We start from the raw sequence: 15,141 nt of genomic DNA, 5'->3' as shown, positions 1-15,141 counted from the left end.
TTTAATATATTAATGTCTCTTAGCTAAATACATGGACAACACAAAAGGTCGGACCTCAAAGACCTCGTGAAGAGGCCGGTAGGACCTGTAAATAAACTATGATTTAAAAAAAACAAAAAAACATCGACAACACTATATATGTTTAAAGCGTTAATATATCCACAAACTGAAACTAACACCCTTAATTTATTTCTCCAAATCAAGTTTTCATGCTTATGTTAGTTGCAATAATACAACTCCCAGCTATTTTCCCTCTGAGTTGTATGTATGTACTCATAATTTCAACTGGCCTGTGAATTGTTTCTCCTGGTAGGCAAGTCTGGCCTGTAAAATGTGACAGTCTTTCGCCATGTCTGAATTTTTCCATTAAAGGCTTTGGGCTGTCTTTCTACACTCCTTCAATGCTTGTTGCATGCTAATTAAGCCCAATTTAAGGGAAAGGTTGAAATTAAAAATAAAAGCTGTCTGGCACTTAAATAATGACAAATGCATTTGAGCAATTAATATTATATAATGAACACTTATTTGATGTTATAACACACAAGCATGCATTTGATATTAATATATGCAAGAAACAGCAAACAAGATAATGTTAAGCTACATAGGGCTTCGTACACTGCAACAGTGCTTTAATAACAGTGTTTTAAATATTAATAGACTATTAGTGTATTATAAATATTATTTCTCAGATAAAATAAAATAATTTTCCTACCTACCTACTCACCTGTAAAATTTAGGGTCAGTAAAGGGCAAACCAACAATATTTTAGTTGTGGCCTTATGAGGCGTTTTGTTTGAGGCGAAACAATATTCAGTTCACCAGAGTTATAGACCCGGACCAAACATATTGCCCTTACCTCTCCTCAACAATTACTACATCCCACATCCAACTTTCTGAATTCTGCCTCTTCTTTTTATGCCCCCCTTCGAAGAAGAGGGAGTATATTGTTTTGCACATGTCGGTCGGTCCGTCGGTCGGTCCTACCACCAGATGGTTTCTGGATGATGACTCAAGAATGCTTACGCCAAGGATCATGAAACTTCATAAGTACATTGATCATGACCGGCAGATGACCCCTATTGATTTTCAGGTCACTGGGTCCAAGTTCAAGGTCATAGTGACTCGAAATAGTAAAATGGTTTCCGGATGATAACTCAAGAATGCTTAAGCCTAGGATCATGAAACTTCATAGGTACATTGATCATGACTGGCAAATGACCCTATTGATTTTCAGGTCACTAGGTGAAAGGTCAATGTCACAGTGACTCGAAACAGTTAATAGTTTCCAGATGATAAATCAAGAATGCTTACGCTTAGGATCATGAAACTTCATAGGTAAACTGCCACTACAATTGACTGGCAGATGATTCCTATTGATTTTCAGGTCACTAGGTCAAAGGTCAAGGTCACAGTGACTCGAAACAGTACATTGGGTTGCTGAAGATAACTCAAGAATGCTTACGTCTAGGATCATGAATCTTCATAGGTACATTGATCATGACTGGCAGATGACCCCTATTGATTTTTAGGTCACTAGGTCAAAGGTCAAGGTCATAGTGACTCAAAACAGTAAAATGGTTTCCGGATGATAACTCAAGTATTCTTACGGCTAGGATCATGAATCTTTATAGGTACATTGATCATGACTGGCAGATGACCCCTATTAATTTTCAGGTCACTAGGTCAAAGGTCAAGTTCAAAGTGAGTTTCCTGATGATAACTCAAGAATAATTAGGCTTAGGATCATGAAACTTCCTAGGTACATTGATCATAACTGGCAGATGACCACTATTGATTTTCAGGTCACTAGATCAAAGGTCAAGGTCACAGTGAAAAAAAAAACGTTTTCACACAATGGCTGCCACTACAACTGACAGCCCATATGGGGGGGCATGCATGTTATACAAACAGCCCTTGTTTCATATATAAACAACATCTGTTGAATATTTTTATTCCACTAAAATCAGGCTAAAATTAATGCTTAACAAACAATAACAGTTGCACAGATTATACGTTGAATATTCCATTCCATATTACTACATAAACATATCCTTTAATTTGCATTTCATGGATTTGCTGCTTTATCAGTACTAAGTGCACACCATTTAGCCATTAACTGACAGCTACCTTACGTGAAGCTCCGGAAGGAAAGATTGGCAGTTTAAAGGATTTAAAGACTAGTTTCAACACAAGTTATGTGAGCTGGCCGGGAAACGCACTGTCGATCCTCGGGTTAGTAGTCCTGTTCTCTACCAACCAAGCTAGCTGGCCTGACAAATATAACTTGTAAATATTCATACAACTACAATATTTAAATTTCCTTCTGTCATTGCAGGGGAAAATGATATTATACTGCTTGGTGACTTTAACCTGTCTCCAGATACCAACGGTTAGTCGCTTGATTTTTATTATGGAACTAAAGAAAATTAATAAATAATATGATGTGCCCCCTTCAAAGAAGAAGGGTTATATTGTTTTCTAGATGTGGTCGGTCTGTCTGTCGGAGGACCAGTTCGTTTCCGATCAATAACTCGTCAATGAATGGACCGATTGGCTTGATACTTCATATGTGCATCGGCCTTGACAGTAGATGACCCATATTGAAATTGGGGTCACTAGGTGAAAGGTCAAGGTCACTATCACACTAAGTGTAAAATTCATTTCCCGTCAATAACTCCCTAAACGAATTGACTGATTGGCTTGATACTTCCTGTGTGCATTGGCCTTGGACAGTGTATTACCCGTATTTAAATTGGGGTCACAAGGTCAAAGGTCAAGGTCACTGTCAGTTATGATATGATATCATGCTGAAAGGTGTGTAGAGTAACTCCACACTGGTCTAGACGTAAGCCGTTAGAGTTATTGGCTGTCAGGTCCTGCTCCTGGAATGGCTCGATCCATCTCTTCTTCTGCACTTCGTTGTCTGCTATCACTCCTCATATCTTGTCCATTACTGGCGTCTCTGATTTGACATATTTACCTGCTATTCTCTTGGTGATAGAGTACAGGCCCTTGGTTTTTTTGTTGCATGCTTTCTTTTCTGTAATGTTTCTTTTACGAGTGTCTTTAGGTAGACCTGTTTGGCTTCTCCTATGCGTGGCTTGACATTCCTTTTTGTGTATGTGTGCTCTTCTTGTGCTTTTGCTTTTTCTGCTCTTGTTTAGCTGCAGTTGGCCCTAGTTTCTTTTTCTTCTTTGTTTCAATGTTATGTAGTGTTGGCCCTAGTTTCTTTTTCTTCTTTGTTTCAATGTTATGTAGTGTTGGCCCTAGTTTCTTTTTCTTCTTTGTTTCAATGATATGTAGTGTTGGCCCTAGTTTTTTTTTCTTCTTTGTTTCAATGTTATGTAGTGTTGGCCCTAGTTTCTTTTTCTTCTTTGTTTCAATGATATGTAGTGTTGGCCCTAGTTTCTTTTTCTTCTTTGTTTCAATGTTATGTAGTGTTGGCCCTAGTTTCTTTTTCTTCTTTGTTTCAATGTTATGTAGTGTTGGCCCTAGTTTCTTTTTCTTCTGTGTTTCAATGATATGTAGTGTTGGCCCTAGTTTCTTTTTCTTCTTTGTTTCAATGTTATGTAGTGTTGGCCCTAGTTTCTTTTTCTTCTTTGTTTCAATGTTATGTAGTGTTGGCCCTAGTTTCTTTTTCTTCTTTGTTTCAATGTTATGTAGTGTTGGCCCTAGTTTCTTTTTCTTCTTTGTTTCAATGTTATGTAGTGTTTTTGCTGGTAGCCATTTGGGTGTGGGCTGCATCCTCTTGCTTATGTCCCAAGTGCAGCAGTAACTTGCTGGAAGCCAATCGCTTCTGCCTAGAATTAATCCATCATTATTCGCTGATTTTATGACAGTTCAACTTCCTTATATCTCCTCCAACTTGTGCTGTCTCTCCAGTCTGGTACATGTATGGATGGTGGTGTTGGTCCTGGTGGAGATGATGTTCTTCGGCCTGGCGGCTTCCAGGAGGTCTATCTTCTCCCTTTTCCATGATGTATTGTTTTTCTGTAGCTACAGTGTTTTTCATAATGTAGTGTTGCTAGCTATATGCAAAAATAATCTGGCAACAGTTATAACATATAAGGGAGGCTACTCCATAGATAGTTGGAATTACCTCTTATTCTTGAAGTACGTCACTTTACTAAAAGTTGTTCTGAATTAAGTTTGAAATCTGTCAAAAACAATGTGCATTCAAAAATTCAATTAGATATGTTTCATATAAGGTGTCTTATATTAAAAGAATGATGTTTTTGTTTATTTTAGATTTTGATGATCTTCGAAATCTAGGCTATCACAATTGTATTGCCGACGGTGTCTTCACAAACATAAGCGACGCCAACAAAAAAGGCAGCAAGACATACGATAACATCTGGATATCTAAACAGACAAAACAAGTGTTCACTGGTAAGAATTATTTTATCCCCCGCCAAAGGCGGAGGGATATAGAATTGGCGTTGTTCGTCAGTCTCTCTGTCCATCCGTCCATCTGTCCGTCCATCTCAAAGTTTATCTTTGGCGGGGGATATCAATTAAAAAATGTGCTTGTTGATATTGTTGTTATATTGTGTTTGATTTTGCTGATCCAAAGCTTTGTGTATTGTAAAAGATTTGTATTGAAGATTTCCATCAGTTGATGTTTAATATACCCCGCCATAGGCGGAGGGATATTGTTTTGGTGTTGTCCGTCCGTCCTTTCGTCCGTCCGTCCGGAGCCATATCTTGGAAGTGCTTTGCGGATTTCATTGAATGAGTATGTATATGGATAAAAGGATGATGCACGCCAAATGGCATTGTACACCATCTTTTAATAATGGAGTTATGGCCCTTTTTATCTGAAAAAATTCCTTTTTTGAGTCTCAGATATATTACTTTTGTGTCCAGAAGCATAATGGCTGGGGATATCAATTCAATGAATTTGCTTATTTAAACTTTGCTTACCATTGATATATAGGTGAATAATATCGATTGAATTAAGTATGTTTATCAATGAAAATGTTATCAATAAGTTCTTGTTCCTGATTCTCAAATGAACATAAATGTATCATATTGTCAAACCATGGATGTTTTAATTATGTTGATGCCATTATTTCCGCAAACAATCCAACAGTAAATATGCAAACTAATTGTTGAAAAGCTTATCATATGGAGATAATTTGTTAATGTTTGTTCATTTCCGATTTAAAATCTGCGCATATGATTATCAGTAGTATACGATAATGTTGTTTTAGACCGTTTTAATGGTAATATATTTTATTCCCCTGTACAGGTCAATGTGACGTCGTGAGAGAGGGCCTGTCCAGTCCCTGGATCCCTAAGGGCTGGACGTGGGGCGGGGTTGTGAGTGACCACTGTCCAGTGTGGGCCCAGTTCTACACGGGCCGTGACCTTGACACTGGAGACCTTAAAATCGGACCAGAGGTTATTAAATTTGTACTGACTGACTGATGTTTTGTAAAATATTAGAATATTACACATGTTACTCTGGTTATGTGACAGACATCATTGATATCGAATTGGTGATGCAATTCTTCAAACAGTAAACAGTGAAAATATTCCACACTTTTCATTATGTTATTGCTGTGAAAATCGCCATTTAAACTACTTTAAAATGGAAGCCAATAATAAACTTATAAGACAAAATTAACAAGCGATTGAACATTTTTGTGTTTTAATATCAGAAATATTCTCTTGGTCAAATGTTAACAATTTATTTAGCAAATTTGTTCAACATGTTATGGTACGTGAAGTTTTGAGATGTTGATGTTATTTTATGTTTTGATGTACTGCTGATTTCACATTAGGTGTACCATTCTTGTGAATGTGGAAAATAGTGAATGCAACATTTGTTTTTAAGTAGATTATGTGTTCATTGTTATAGTAAAACTCTCAATTCACAACATATGAACCAATAAACCATATTTTATTACTTACACGTGAATGTCTACCGCTAATTATAATTCTTAAAAGTTTTGCTTTAATGTCAGAAATATTTTGTATAATTCTTATTTCAATATAGCTTACAATACCGATTAGATTGTGTTAATATGTTTGAATACACAAAACAAATTATATTTATTATATTATCAAAATTTGATAACGTTTTGTTGTTTTAACTTTGATATAGCATTTCTGCTGAATTTCACCATTCTTGGGAATGTGGAAAATAGTGAATGCCACATTTGTTTTCAAGTAGTTTGTGTGTTCATTGTTATAGTAAAACGCTCTTTTCACAACATATGAACAAATAAACCATCTTTAATTACTTGCACATGAATGTATACGATAATTATAATTGTTATAAGTTTTGCTTTAATGTCAGAAATATTTTGTATAATTCTTATTTCAATGTAGCTTACAAAACCATTTAGATTGTGTTGATATGTTTGAATACACAAAACAAATTATATTTATTATATTATCAAAATTTGATAAGGTTTTGTTGTTTTAACTTTAATATTGCATTTCTGCTGAATTTCACCAGTTTGTATTATTACTTGCTTCATTTTAATAATTTAATGATCAAAATATTTTATGATAGCATTTTTCGATTGTGCATTGTGAAGTTTCAATTTTATGCAGTGCAGTGTAGAGCGGAAAATGCAAATTTTTAAGAAGCACCCGTTAAATGCATAATTGTCAACATTTATTTGATCCTGTGTATTTAATATTTATAAATGATATTATGTCTTATTGAAATATGTAATAATATGTATATAGTTCCCTGTATGAATTTGTTATAGATTAAAATGAAATGTTCTGTTTCATTTGGGAATATTTCATAGACTACCATGTTTTTTGTCTGTTTAAATTAATTGTATTCATTGTTGTATTTTGAACAATATTAACATTAGTATTAAATGAGCGTCTAGCAATAGCCAAAAGTATGTATCGGGATAAACTTATTTTATTTGGGTTCATTAACATTCAAGTAGAACAAGTAGAATGCATTTTTAAGGTGTTTATTATTAGTATGTACCGTAGGACTTTAAGATAATATTATTTTCAATAATGTAGTTGTATTTTGCTATTGTTTGTTATTGCTAAATAAAAATTAGAGTTTGATATAGATAATACTGGGACAATGCTACATATATATGCCTAACAGAATGTGTCCTGCATTTAGAAAGTGACTTCATATAAACATACTTGAGCTGTGATTTGGAAAAATATGTATTCAATACATGTGCGTATAGGATTGCCCCAGATGAGTCTTATGAAGTCTACGAGCGCTAATAAGGGACGACAGTTTCTCTTGCTTTTATTAAATTTCAGTCTTCAGAAGTAAATTAGGGGCCATTCATTATAGGTCAATATTTATGCATCTAAAACTTGAGAATAAGCAGCAACAGTTTATGTTCTTTGATCAATTACTTATGATTGGATTGAGATAATGTGCTGAAGATTTGTGGAAGTGTATACCCAGCTTACATACCCTACCTGGATTCCATTTCGAGCCAGTTGGGTTAAAGTCTATGTCACTATTATTAAAATTAGACAAACTACACTTAGTAACACCGCTTTTATATTAGGGTATTGTTCCTAAATTGTATGAATTGTTAGCTCACCGCTTTTATATTAGGGTATTGTTCCTAAATTGTATGAATTGTTAGCTCACCGCTTTTATATTAGGGTAGTGTTCCTAAATTGTATGAATTGTTAGCTCACCGCTTTTGCATTAGGGTATTGTTCCTAAATTGTATAAATTGTTAGCTTACGTGTAGACGTAGCTTGGGAAAACTAGATAAAAGTCAAAGTCACTGTAAGTTAATTAAATAATTCCGCTTACATAACTTAAATTGTATGAAGAATTTCCGCTGTTTTTTGTAGGTGTAGGTAGATTCCACGCAGTCTTAGGTGATGTAAGCGTGTATTTTAATCCATCTGACACCTTACATGTAAAACAGAATTAGTTTGCATTATATTTAATTGAGTCTTATAATGTCAGCGTATTGTTCCTACTGAAAATGTTTGTAAGGACAGTGTAAATTGCAAAATATTGTTACTTGTCTTTTATTCAAGAAAATACTGTGGGTATACTACGTACACTACTTCATGTATGGACCCACCTTTTGTCTTCTTGATCTCGACTGCTCAGTATACATGTTTTCCTTATACTAATTTCTTATTGCATTTGATAAATGTTGTATTGATGAGGAAGAATAAATGTTCATTATACTGTCTTGAACAAGTTTAGTTTACAGCTAATTTCATAAAACAAAATTGCCTCATATTAATGCATAGTTTATTATGTTACATGAAACTTTTTTATGTGTCATAAAATACAACAGTGTACGAAACCAATTTGCCAAAACACTTTTTAATTTTAATTAGCCGGATTTTTTTCGAAAAAATCTCGGCTTATAGATTGATGTTGTCGGGCGGGCGGGGGGGCGGGCGGGCGGGGTGGCGGCGTGCTCGAAAATGTTAAAGTTCTTATTTCATGGTATAACTTTGGTATGCTTGGACCTAGAGTCTTCAAACTTGACATGAAGGTTGGCCAGGATTAACAGATGACCACTGGTCATTTCAAGGTCATTCATTTGAAGGTCAAGGTCACTGTGACCTTCAATATAAAAAATGTTAAAGTTGTTATAACTTTGGTATGCTTGGACCTAGAGTCTTGAAACTTGACATGAAGGTTGGCCATAACTAGTTAGTAACCACTGGTCATTTCAAGGTCATTCATTTGAAGGTCAAGGTCACTGTGACCTTGAATGTAAAAATGTTAAAGTTCTTATTTCATGGTATAACTTTGGTATGCTTGGACCTAGAGTCTTCAAACTTGACATGAAGGTTGGCCAGGATTAACAGATGACCACTGGTCATTTCAAGGTCATTCATTTGAAGGTGAAGGTCACTGTGACCTTCAATATAAAAATGTTAAAGTTGTTATAACTTTGGTATGCTTGGACCTAGAGTCTTGAAACTTGACATGAAGGTTGGCCAGAACTAGTAAGTAACCACTGGACATTTCAAGGTCATTCATTTGAAGGTCAAGGTCACTGTGACCTTGAATGTAAAAATGTTAAAGTTGTTATAACTTTGGTATGCTTGGACCTAGAGTCTTGAAACTTGACATGAAGGTTGGCCAGAACTAGTAAGTAACCACTGGACATTTCAAGGTCATTCATTTGAGGGTCAAGGTCACTGTGACCTTGAATGTAAAAATGTTAAAGTTCTTATTTCATGTTATAACTTTGGTATGCTTGTACCTAGAGTCTTCAAACTTGAAATAAAGATTGGCCAGTACTAGAAGATGACCACTGGTCATTTCAATGTCATTCATTTGAAGGTCAAGGTCACTGTGACCTTAAATGTTAAAATGTTAAAATTGTTATAACTTTGGTATGCTTGGACATAGAGTCTTCAAACTTGACATGAAGGTTTGCAAGCACACTTAGATGACCACTGGTCATTTCAAGGTCATTCATTCTAAAAAAATTGAGATTAAACTTTCCTAATTGTCAATTCAAGTTCATATTTGTGACCTTAAATGTTATTGTTGTTCATGTATATGCATGCATTCAAAACATAACACAAGGTTTGCTCATGCCTTGAAAAGTACTTACATTTCATTTTGACCTTTGAACAATATTTCAGTAATTTAAGTATTGCATTGACAAAAACACGAAAGGTACTTTCCTGTCATTTAAATCAAAAATCCGGCTTCAATGCGGTCATCTCCGACCGCGGAACTCTTGTTTCTAAATCGTGTAATATATAAATGTGTGTCTTTTGTGACACTATATTATGTTGGCAATGTATGCTTATTAGTTTCTATTAAACGCAAATGTTATTATTTATTTAAATAAAGACTAATACTAAATAATGTAAACAACTTACTTTTTTGATATTAATGACCATTTTTCAAGTATTTGTAAATAGTCCTAAAAGCTTTTTTTGTAGTATTATACTAACATTATTATGCCCCCCTTCGAAGAAGAGGGGGTATATTGCTTTGCACATGTCGGTCGGTCGGTCCACCAGGTTGTTTCCGGATGATAACTCAAGAACGAGGCCTAGGATCATGAAACTTCATAGGTACATTGATCATGACTCGCAGATGACCCCTATTGATTTTGAGGTCACTAGGTCAAAGGTCAAGATCACTGTGACCCGAAATAGTAAAATGGTTTCCGGATGATAATTCAAGAACGCTTATGCCTAGGATCATGAAACTTGATAGGTAGATTGATCATGACTAGCAGATGACCCCTATAGATTTTCAGGTCACTAGGTCAAAGGTCACGGTGACCCGAAATAGTAAAATGGTTTCCGGGTGATAACTCTAGAACGCTTATGCCTAGGATCATGAAACTTGATAGGTAGATTGTTCATGACTAGCAAATGACCCCTATTGATTTTCAGGTCACTAGGTCAAAGGTCAAGGTCACAGTGATCCGAAATAGTAAAATGGTTTCTGGATGATAACTCTAGAACGCTTATGCCTAGGATCATGAAACTTGATAGGTACATTGATCATGACTGGCAGATGACCCCTATTGATTTTCAGGTCACTAGGTCAAAGGTCAAGGTCACAGTGATCCGAAATAGTAAAATGGTTTCCCGATGATAACTCAAGAAAGCACATGGCTAGGATCATGAAACTTCATAGGTACATTGATCATGACTCGCAGATGACCCCTATTGATTTTCAGGTCACTAGGTCAAAGGTCAAGGTCACAGTGACAAAAAACATATTTACAAAATGGCTGTCACTACAACTGAGAGTCCATATGGGGGTCATGCATGTTTTACAAACAGCCCTTGTTTGATGTTTCTTATAGACACATTTATTTATTGCGAACTTTCTCCTTCAGTATTCTAACCAGGTCAAAGTGGATAATGTTCATCTCTTTAAAACACATCATTCACGGCAAGCATCATCCTACTATATACATTCACAATAATACTGTGTCATTTTCATCATGGATATCATACGCCTTGCGAACTTCAATATAAAATTTTAGTATCTGCAATTTCTATTTATTGGTTGCTCTCCCTTGTCGTAAAACACGTGTATATCGAATTGTATTAATACATATTTTTATGAACAAATTCTCAAAGGTTGCCTGTAATATATAGAGGATATTTGTTGGATTCGATGGGATATCGATTTTATTATGCCCCCCTTCGAAGAAGAGCCGGTATATTGTTTTGAATATGTCGGTCTGTATGTCAGTCCATATGCCCGTATATCCGTCAACCAGATAGTTTCCGGATGATAACTCAAAAACGCTTAGGCCTAGGATCATTAAACTTCATAGGTACATTGATCATGTCTCGAAGATGACCCCTATTGATTTTGAGGTCACTAGGTCAAAGGTCAAGGTCACGGTGACCCGAAATAGTAACATGGTTTCCGGATGATAACTCAAGAATGCTTATGCCTAGGATCATGAAACTTCATAGGTATATTGATCATGACTCGCAAATGAACCCTAATGATTTTCAGGTCACTAGGTCAAAGGTCAAGGTCACATTGCCAAAAAACGTATTCACACAATGGCTTCTACTACAACTGACAGCCCATATGGGGGGCATGCATGTTTTGCAAACAGCCCTTGTTTAACGAGTGATCATATAAAATAATATGTTCACAAGTGGCGCAACCAAAAATATATTTTCTATGATCACGAGTGAATTAAAATCTATATTCCATCGAATCCAACAAATGTGATTTTTATTGTATGCTTTTTTCACCGTTTATTTACATTGTAAAAGAGTCTGATTGGATAATATCGCTTGTTTTATGATGTCATTTTGTCGAAAAAATGATGTCATTGCACAGTAAAACAGTGAAAAATATTGATATTTTTCACTGTTAATTTTCACTGTTTGAAACAGTAGAATACATGTACCAGTTTTATTTCAAAGATAAACCACCGGAAAGCATAAAAGAAAAACAATTATTGAATACTCCTTGGTTAATCGTCATCATAATCAGCAGCAGCATTATTATCCTCATCCCAATCATTATCAGCATCATCTATATCCTCATCCTTATCATCCTCATCAGCAGCAGCAACATCATTTCATCATCATCAGCAGCAGTAGCATTATCTTCAGCAGCATGATCATCATCACCACCACCACCATCATTATCAGCATCATCATCATCTGTATCCTCATCTTTATCATCCTCATCAGCAGCACCAACATCATTTCATCATCATCATCAGCAGTAGCTGCAGCATAATCATCAGCAGCATGATCATCATCACCACCACCATCATCACCACCACCATCATCACGACAACTACCACCACCATCATTATCGTCATCATCCTTATCCTTTTTTTCGCTGTCGTCGTATTTATCGCTGACGCCGTTTTCGTCATCGTCGGAATCATCATCATCATCGGTATCAGAAGCAGAAACCACAGCAGCAATAACAAAAGCAACAGCATCTTTCAGCATCATCATCAGTGAAACATCAACTTAATCAGGCTAAGAGTTATTATTGTTAATAACAAAGTCAACGCCAACAATGCTATTTTTATACCCCAACAAACAAAGTCAGATGATGTATCTAGACGATGTCTAGGTCAAATACAAATATGGGTCATGCCGGGTTAAAAATGAGATCACGGGGTCACTTAGTGCGTTTTAAACATTGAGCATGGTGTCAGCTCTTTAACTTCAAGTAGTTTTCATCAGAACTTCACCAAACTTGGTCAGAAGTTGTATATAGATGATGTTTAGACCAAGTTCGAACATGGGCTTTGGTGGGTCAAAAACTAGGTCACGGGGTCACTAAGTGCGTTTTATACATTCAGAATGTTGTCTTCTCTCTCATTCAAGTAGTTTTCATCCGATATTCACCAAACTTGGTCAGAAGCTGTATCTAGATGATGTCTAGGTCAAGTTTGAATATGGGTCATGCTGGGTCAAAAACTAGGTCGCTGGGTTACTTAGTTAGTTTAACACATTAACCATGGTGTCTGCTTTATAATTCAAGTAGTTTTCATCCGATCTTCACCAGACATGTTTATTTTTATTTTAACCACTGACGATACTTATTTTACAATCAATTTAAAATCAACACACGTTAAACAATTGAGTAATCCGAAACTGCCGCTACTGGTTAATATTAATAATTAGACATGTACATTTATAAAACTACATTATTTGAGAGCATAGAACAACGGACAAATGTTATTTTTTATTATAAAAATATTTTTTTCTTGTTACATCTGAAAACAAAGCTCTATCATTATCGATGTTTAAAGGGTACTATTTTTTTTTAATGATCATCATGACAGGCACTATGCATAGAATGTATATATAACATATTAATATGATACATTTGAACACATCAAGCCGTTTGAATTATATATTTTTTAAAGAAGAAATATAAATCTTGTATATTTAATATTTATAGGTGAAGTCAAATGCGTTGACAATTATGTGAACATGTACATGCTTAAAAGCGCACTAATAAAATCGTATCAACATGTTTCAAGTTGTATAAGTCATTAAAACAAAGGCATACATTGAATTTAAACTTATACAATAACATTGACACAAAGCATAAACGTCATATCTGTCTACAGTTTTATTTCGTTTAGTAGTTTGTCACTTGCTCGGTAGCAAAAATAAACATTATGTTGTTCACTGATTTTAATCTCAAGGCATTAACGACTTAGGAGCCGTATTTACACAAGTGTGTTGATTTTAATAATTACTACATATAAGAGAAAAGCTCCGGCGAAATATCTCTTTTAACATTGAGATGAGCATATGTATATAGTGTTGTGAATGAATGTCAACATTCATTAGACTAAGACTGTTTTTCATAGGAAGATAATGTGTTTCTACCATATTTTCTTGTAACACCTATCGTCGAAAAGTCAACAACACATTAAGCTAGTATATGTTATAGCTCAATTTCATGTATAGAGAAACAACATAAAAAAGTATTATACGCCACATGTCAAAACAGTTTCAATTGTTACAATATAAATTTAAAATACAACCAGGTTCATATTAATATAGCATCCATAAAAAACAAACACTAATTCAAGATAGTGAGCCTGGACTTATCTCAATGAGTATTGAAATTCGATTGATTATGTAACGATCGATATATTTAGCAAATCTTTTATAAACATCATCTTCAAGGATATCGCTAGCAGCGTCATCAACATCACCAATGTCACGTACAGACATGGCATAACCGGCAGAATCAGGCAATTCATATATTCGGAATCGTTTTACTGTAACATTTTTCCGTGCAGCAAGTTCCTGTTGAAATGGAATGTATTCCTGAACTGGGATTCGTTCTGGGGGATCAATACTAGAAGCACAACCAAATTCTAGCTTAATCCCAATTAAATGAGTATATATAGCCAGTGAGTCCACAAGTTCGCGCACTTTGGATGGAAGCATTGTGTCAGAGTAGATATTTAAATACTTCAATGATTGAGGTACCTGCAGTGCGATGTATGTATGGACATGTAGTGTTAATGTTTCCAGCTGTGTGAGTGATGATAGCGACTGAGAAAACGTTTCCGCATGCTTCACATCAATACCGGAAGATTTACGCACGCCACTCAGACTCAAACTCTTGATATTCTGACCATGGAAAGCCTCCCAGAGACCAGGACTCTCATGCTCCACATCAATACTTAGTGTTTCTAGGTGTATGAGCGATGCAAGTGTCTTTGCCATCGACACTGTATGCTTCACGTCAATTCCAGTACGTTTCCAAAAACCACTCAGACTCAGACTCTTAATATTCAGACCATGTACAGCCTCCCACAGACCTGGATTATCACACTCCATCTCAATACAAAGAGTGTCCAGCTGTGTGAGCGATGAAAGTGACAAGGATATCAACTCTGTATGCAAGCCTTCCCACTCCTCACTCTTCAGGCTCAGTCTCTTTATATTCAGACAATGGATACCTCTCCATAGACCACGGCTGTCTGGATCTAACTCAATACTAAGCGTTTCTAGCTGTGTGAGCGATGCTAATGACTGATACAACGACTCTGCTTGCAAATCTTTACATTTACCAAAATGACTCAGACTCAGACTCTTGATATTCAGACCATGGAGAGCCTTCCAAGGACAACTAATTTCTGCATACACACTAACATTAAGAGTTTCTAGACGTGTGAGAGATGAAAGTGACTTAGACAACGACTCTGT

At 35.5% G+C, this 15,141-nt stretch overlaps 2 protein-coding genes across 5 annotated transcripts in view; one reads left to right on the top strand and one right to left on the bottom strand.

Annotated features, from left to right (window-relative positions):
- The window catches only part of LOC127844155 (endonuclease/exonuclease/phosphatase family domain-containing protein 1-like), a 29,073-nt gene extending 22,297 nt beyond the window's left edge, over positions 1 to 6,776 (top strand). For 3 of the 4 annotated variants that reach the window (XM_052374170.1, XM_052374173.1, XM_052374172.1), the window contains exons 7-9: positions 2,336 to 2,389; positions 4,249 to 4,389; positions 5,252 to 6,776. In XM_052374170.1, the coding sequence (XP_052230130.1) occupies positions 2,336 to 2,389; positions 4,249 to 4,389; positions 5,252 to 5,430 (374 nt within the window). In that variant the 3' untranslated portion in view covers positions 5,431 to 6,776. The remainder of the gene's footprint in view (positions 1 to 2,335; positions 2,390 to 4,248; positions 4,390 to 5,251) is intronic. The other variant, XM_052374174.1, reaches the window with a different exon arrangement.
- Positions 1 to 15,141, bottom strand: part of LOC127845905 (uncharacterized) — a 147,212-nt gene that overhangs the window by 76,797 nt on the left and 55,274 nt on the right. The window lies entirely within an intron of this gene.

This window comes from Dreissena polymorpha, chromosome 9, assembly GCF_020536995.1.
Source record: "Dreissena polymorpha isolate Duluth1 chromosome 9, UMN_Dpol_1.0, whole genome shotgun sequence".
NCBI classification, from domain to species: domain Eukaryota; kingdom Metazoa; phylum Mollusca; class Bivalvia; order Myida; family Dreissenidae; genus Dreissena; species Dreissena polymorpha.
This window is presented reverse-complemented; position numbering and strand designations above follow the sequence as displayed.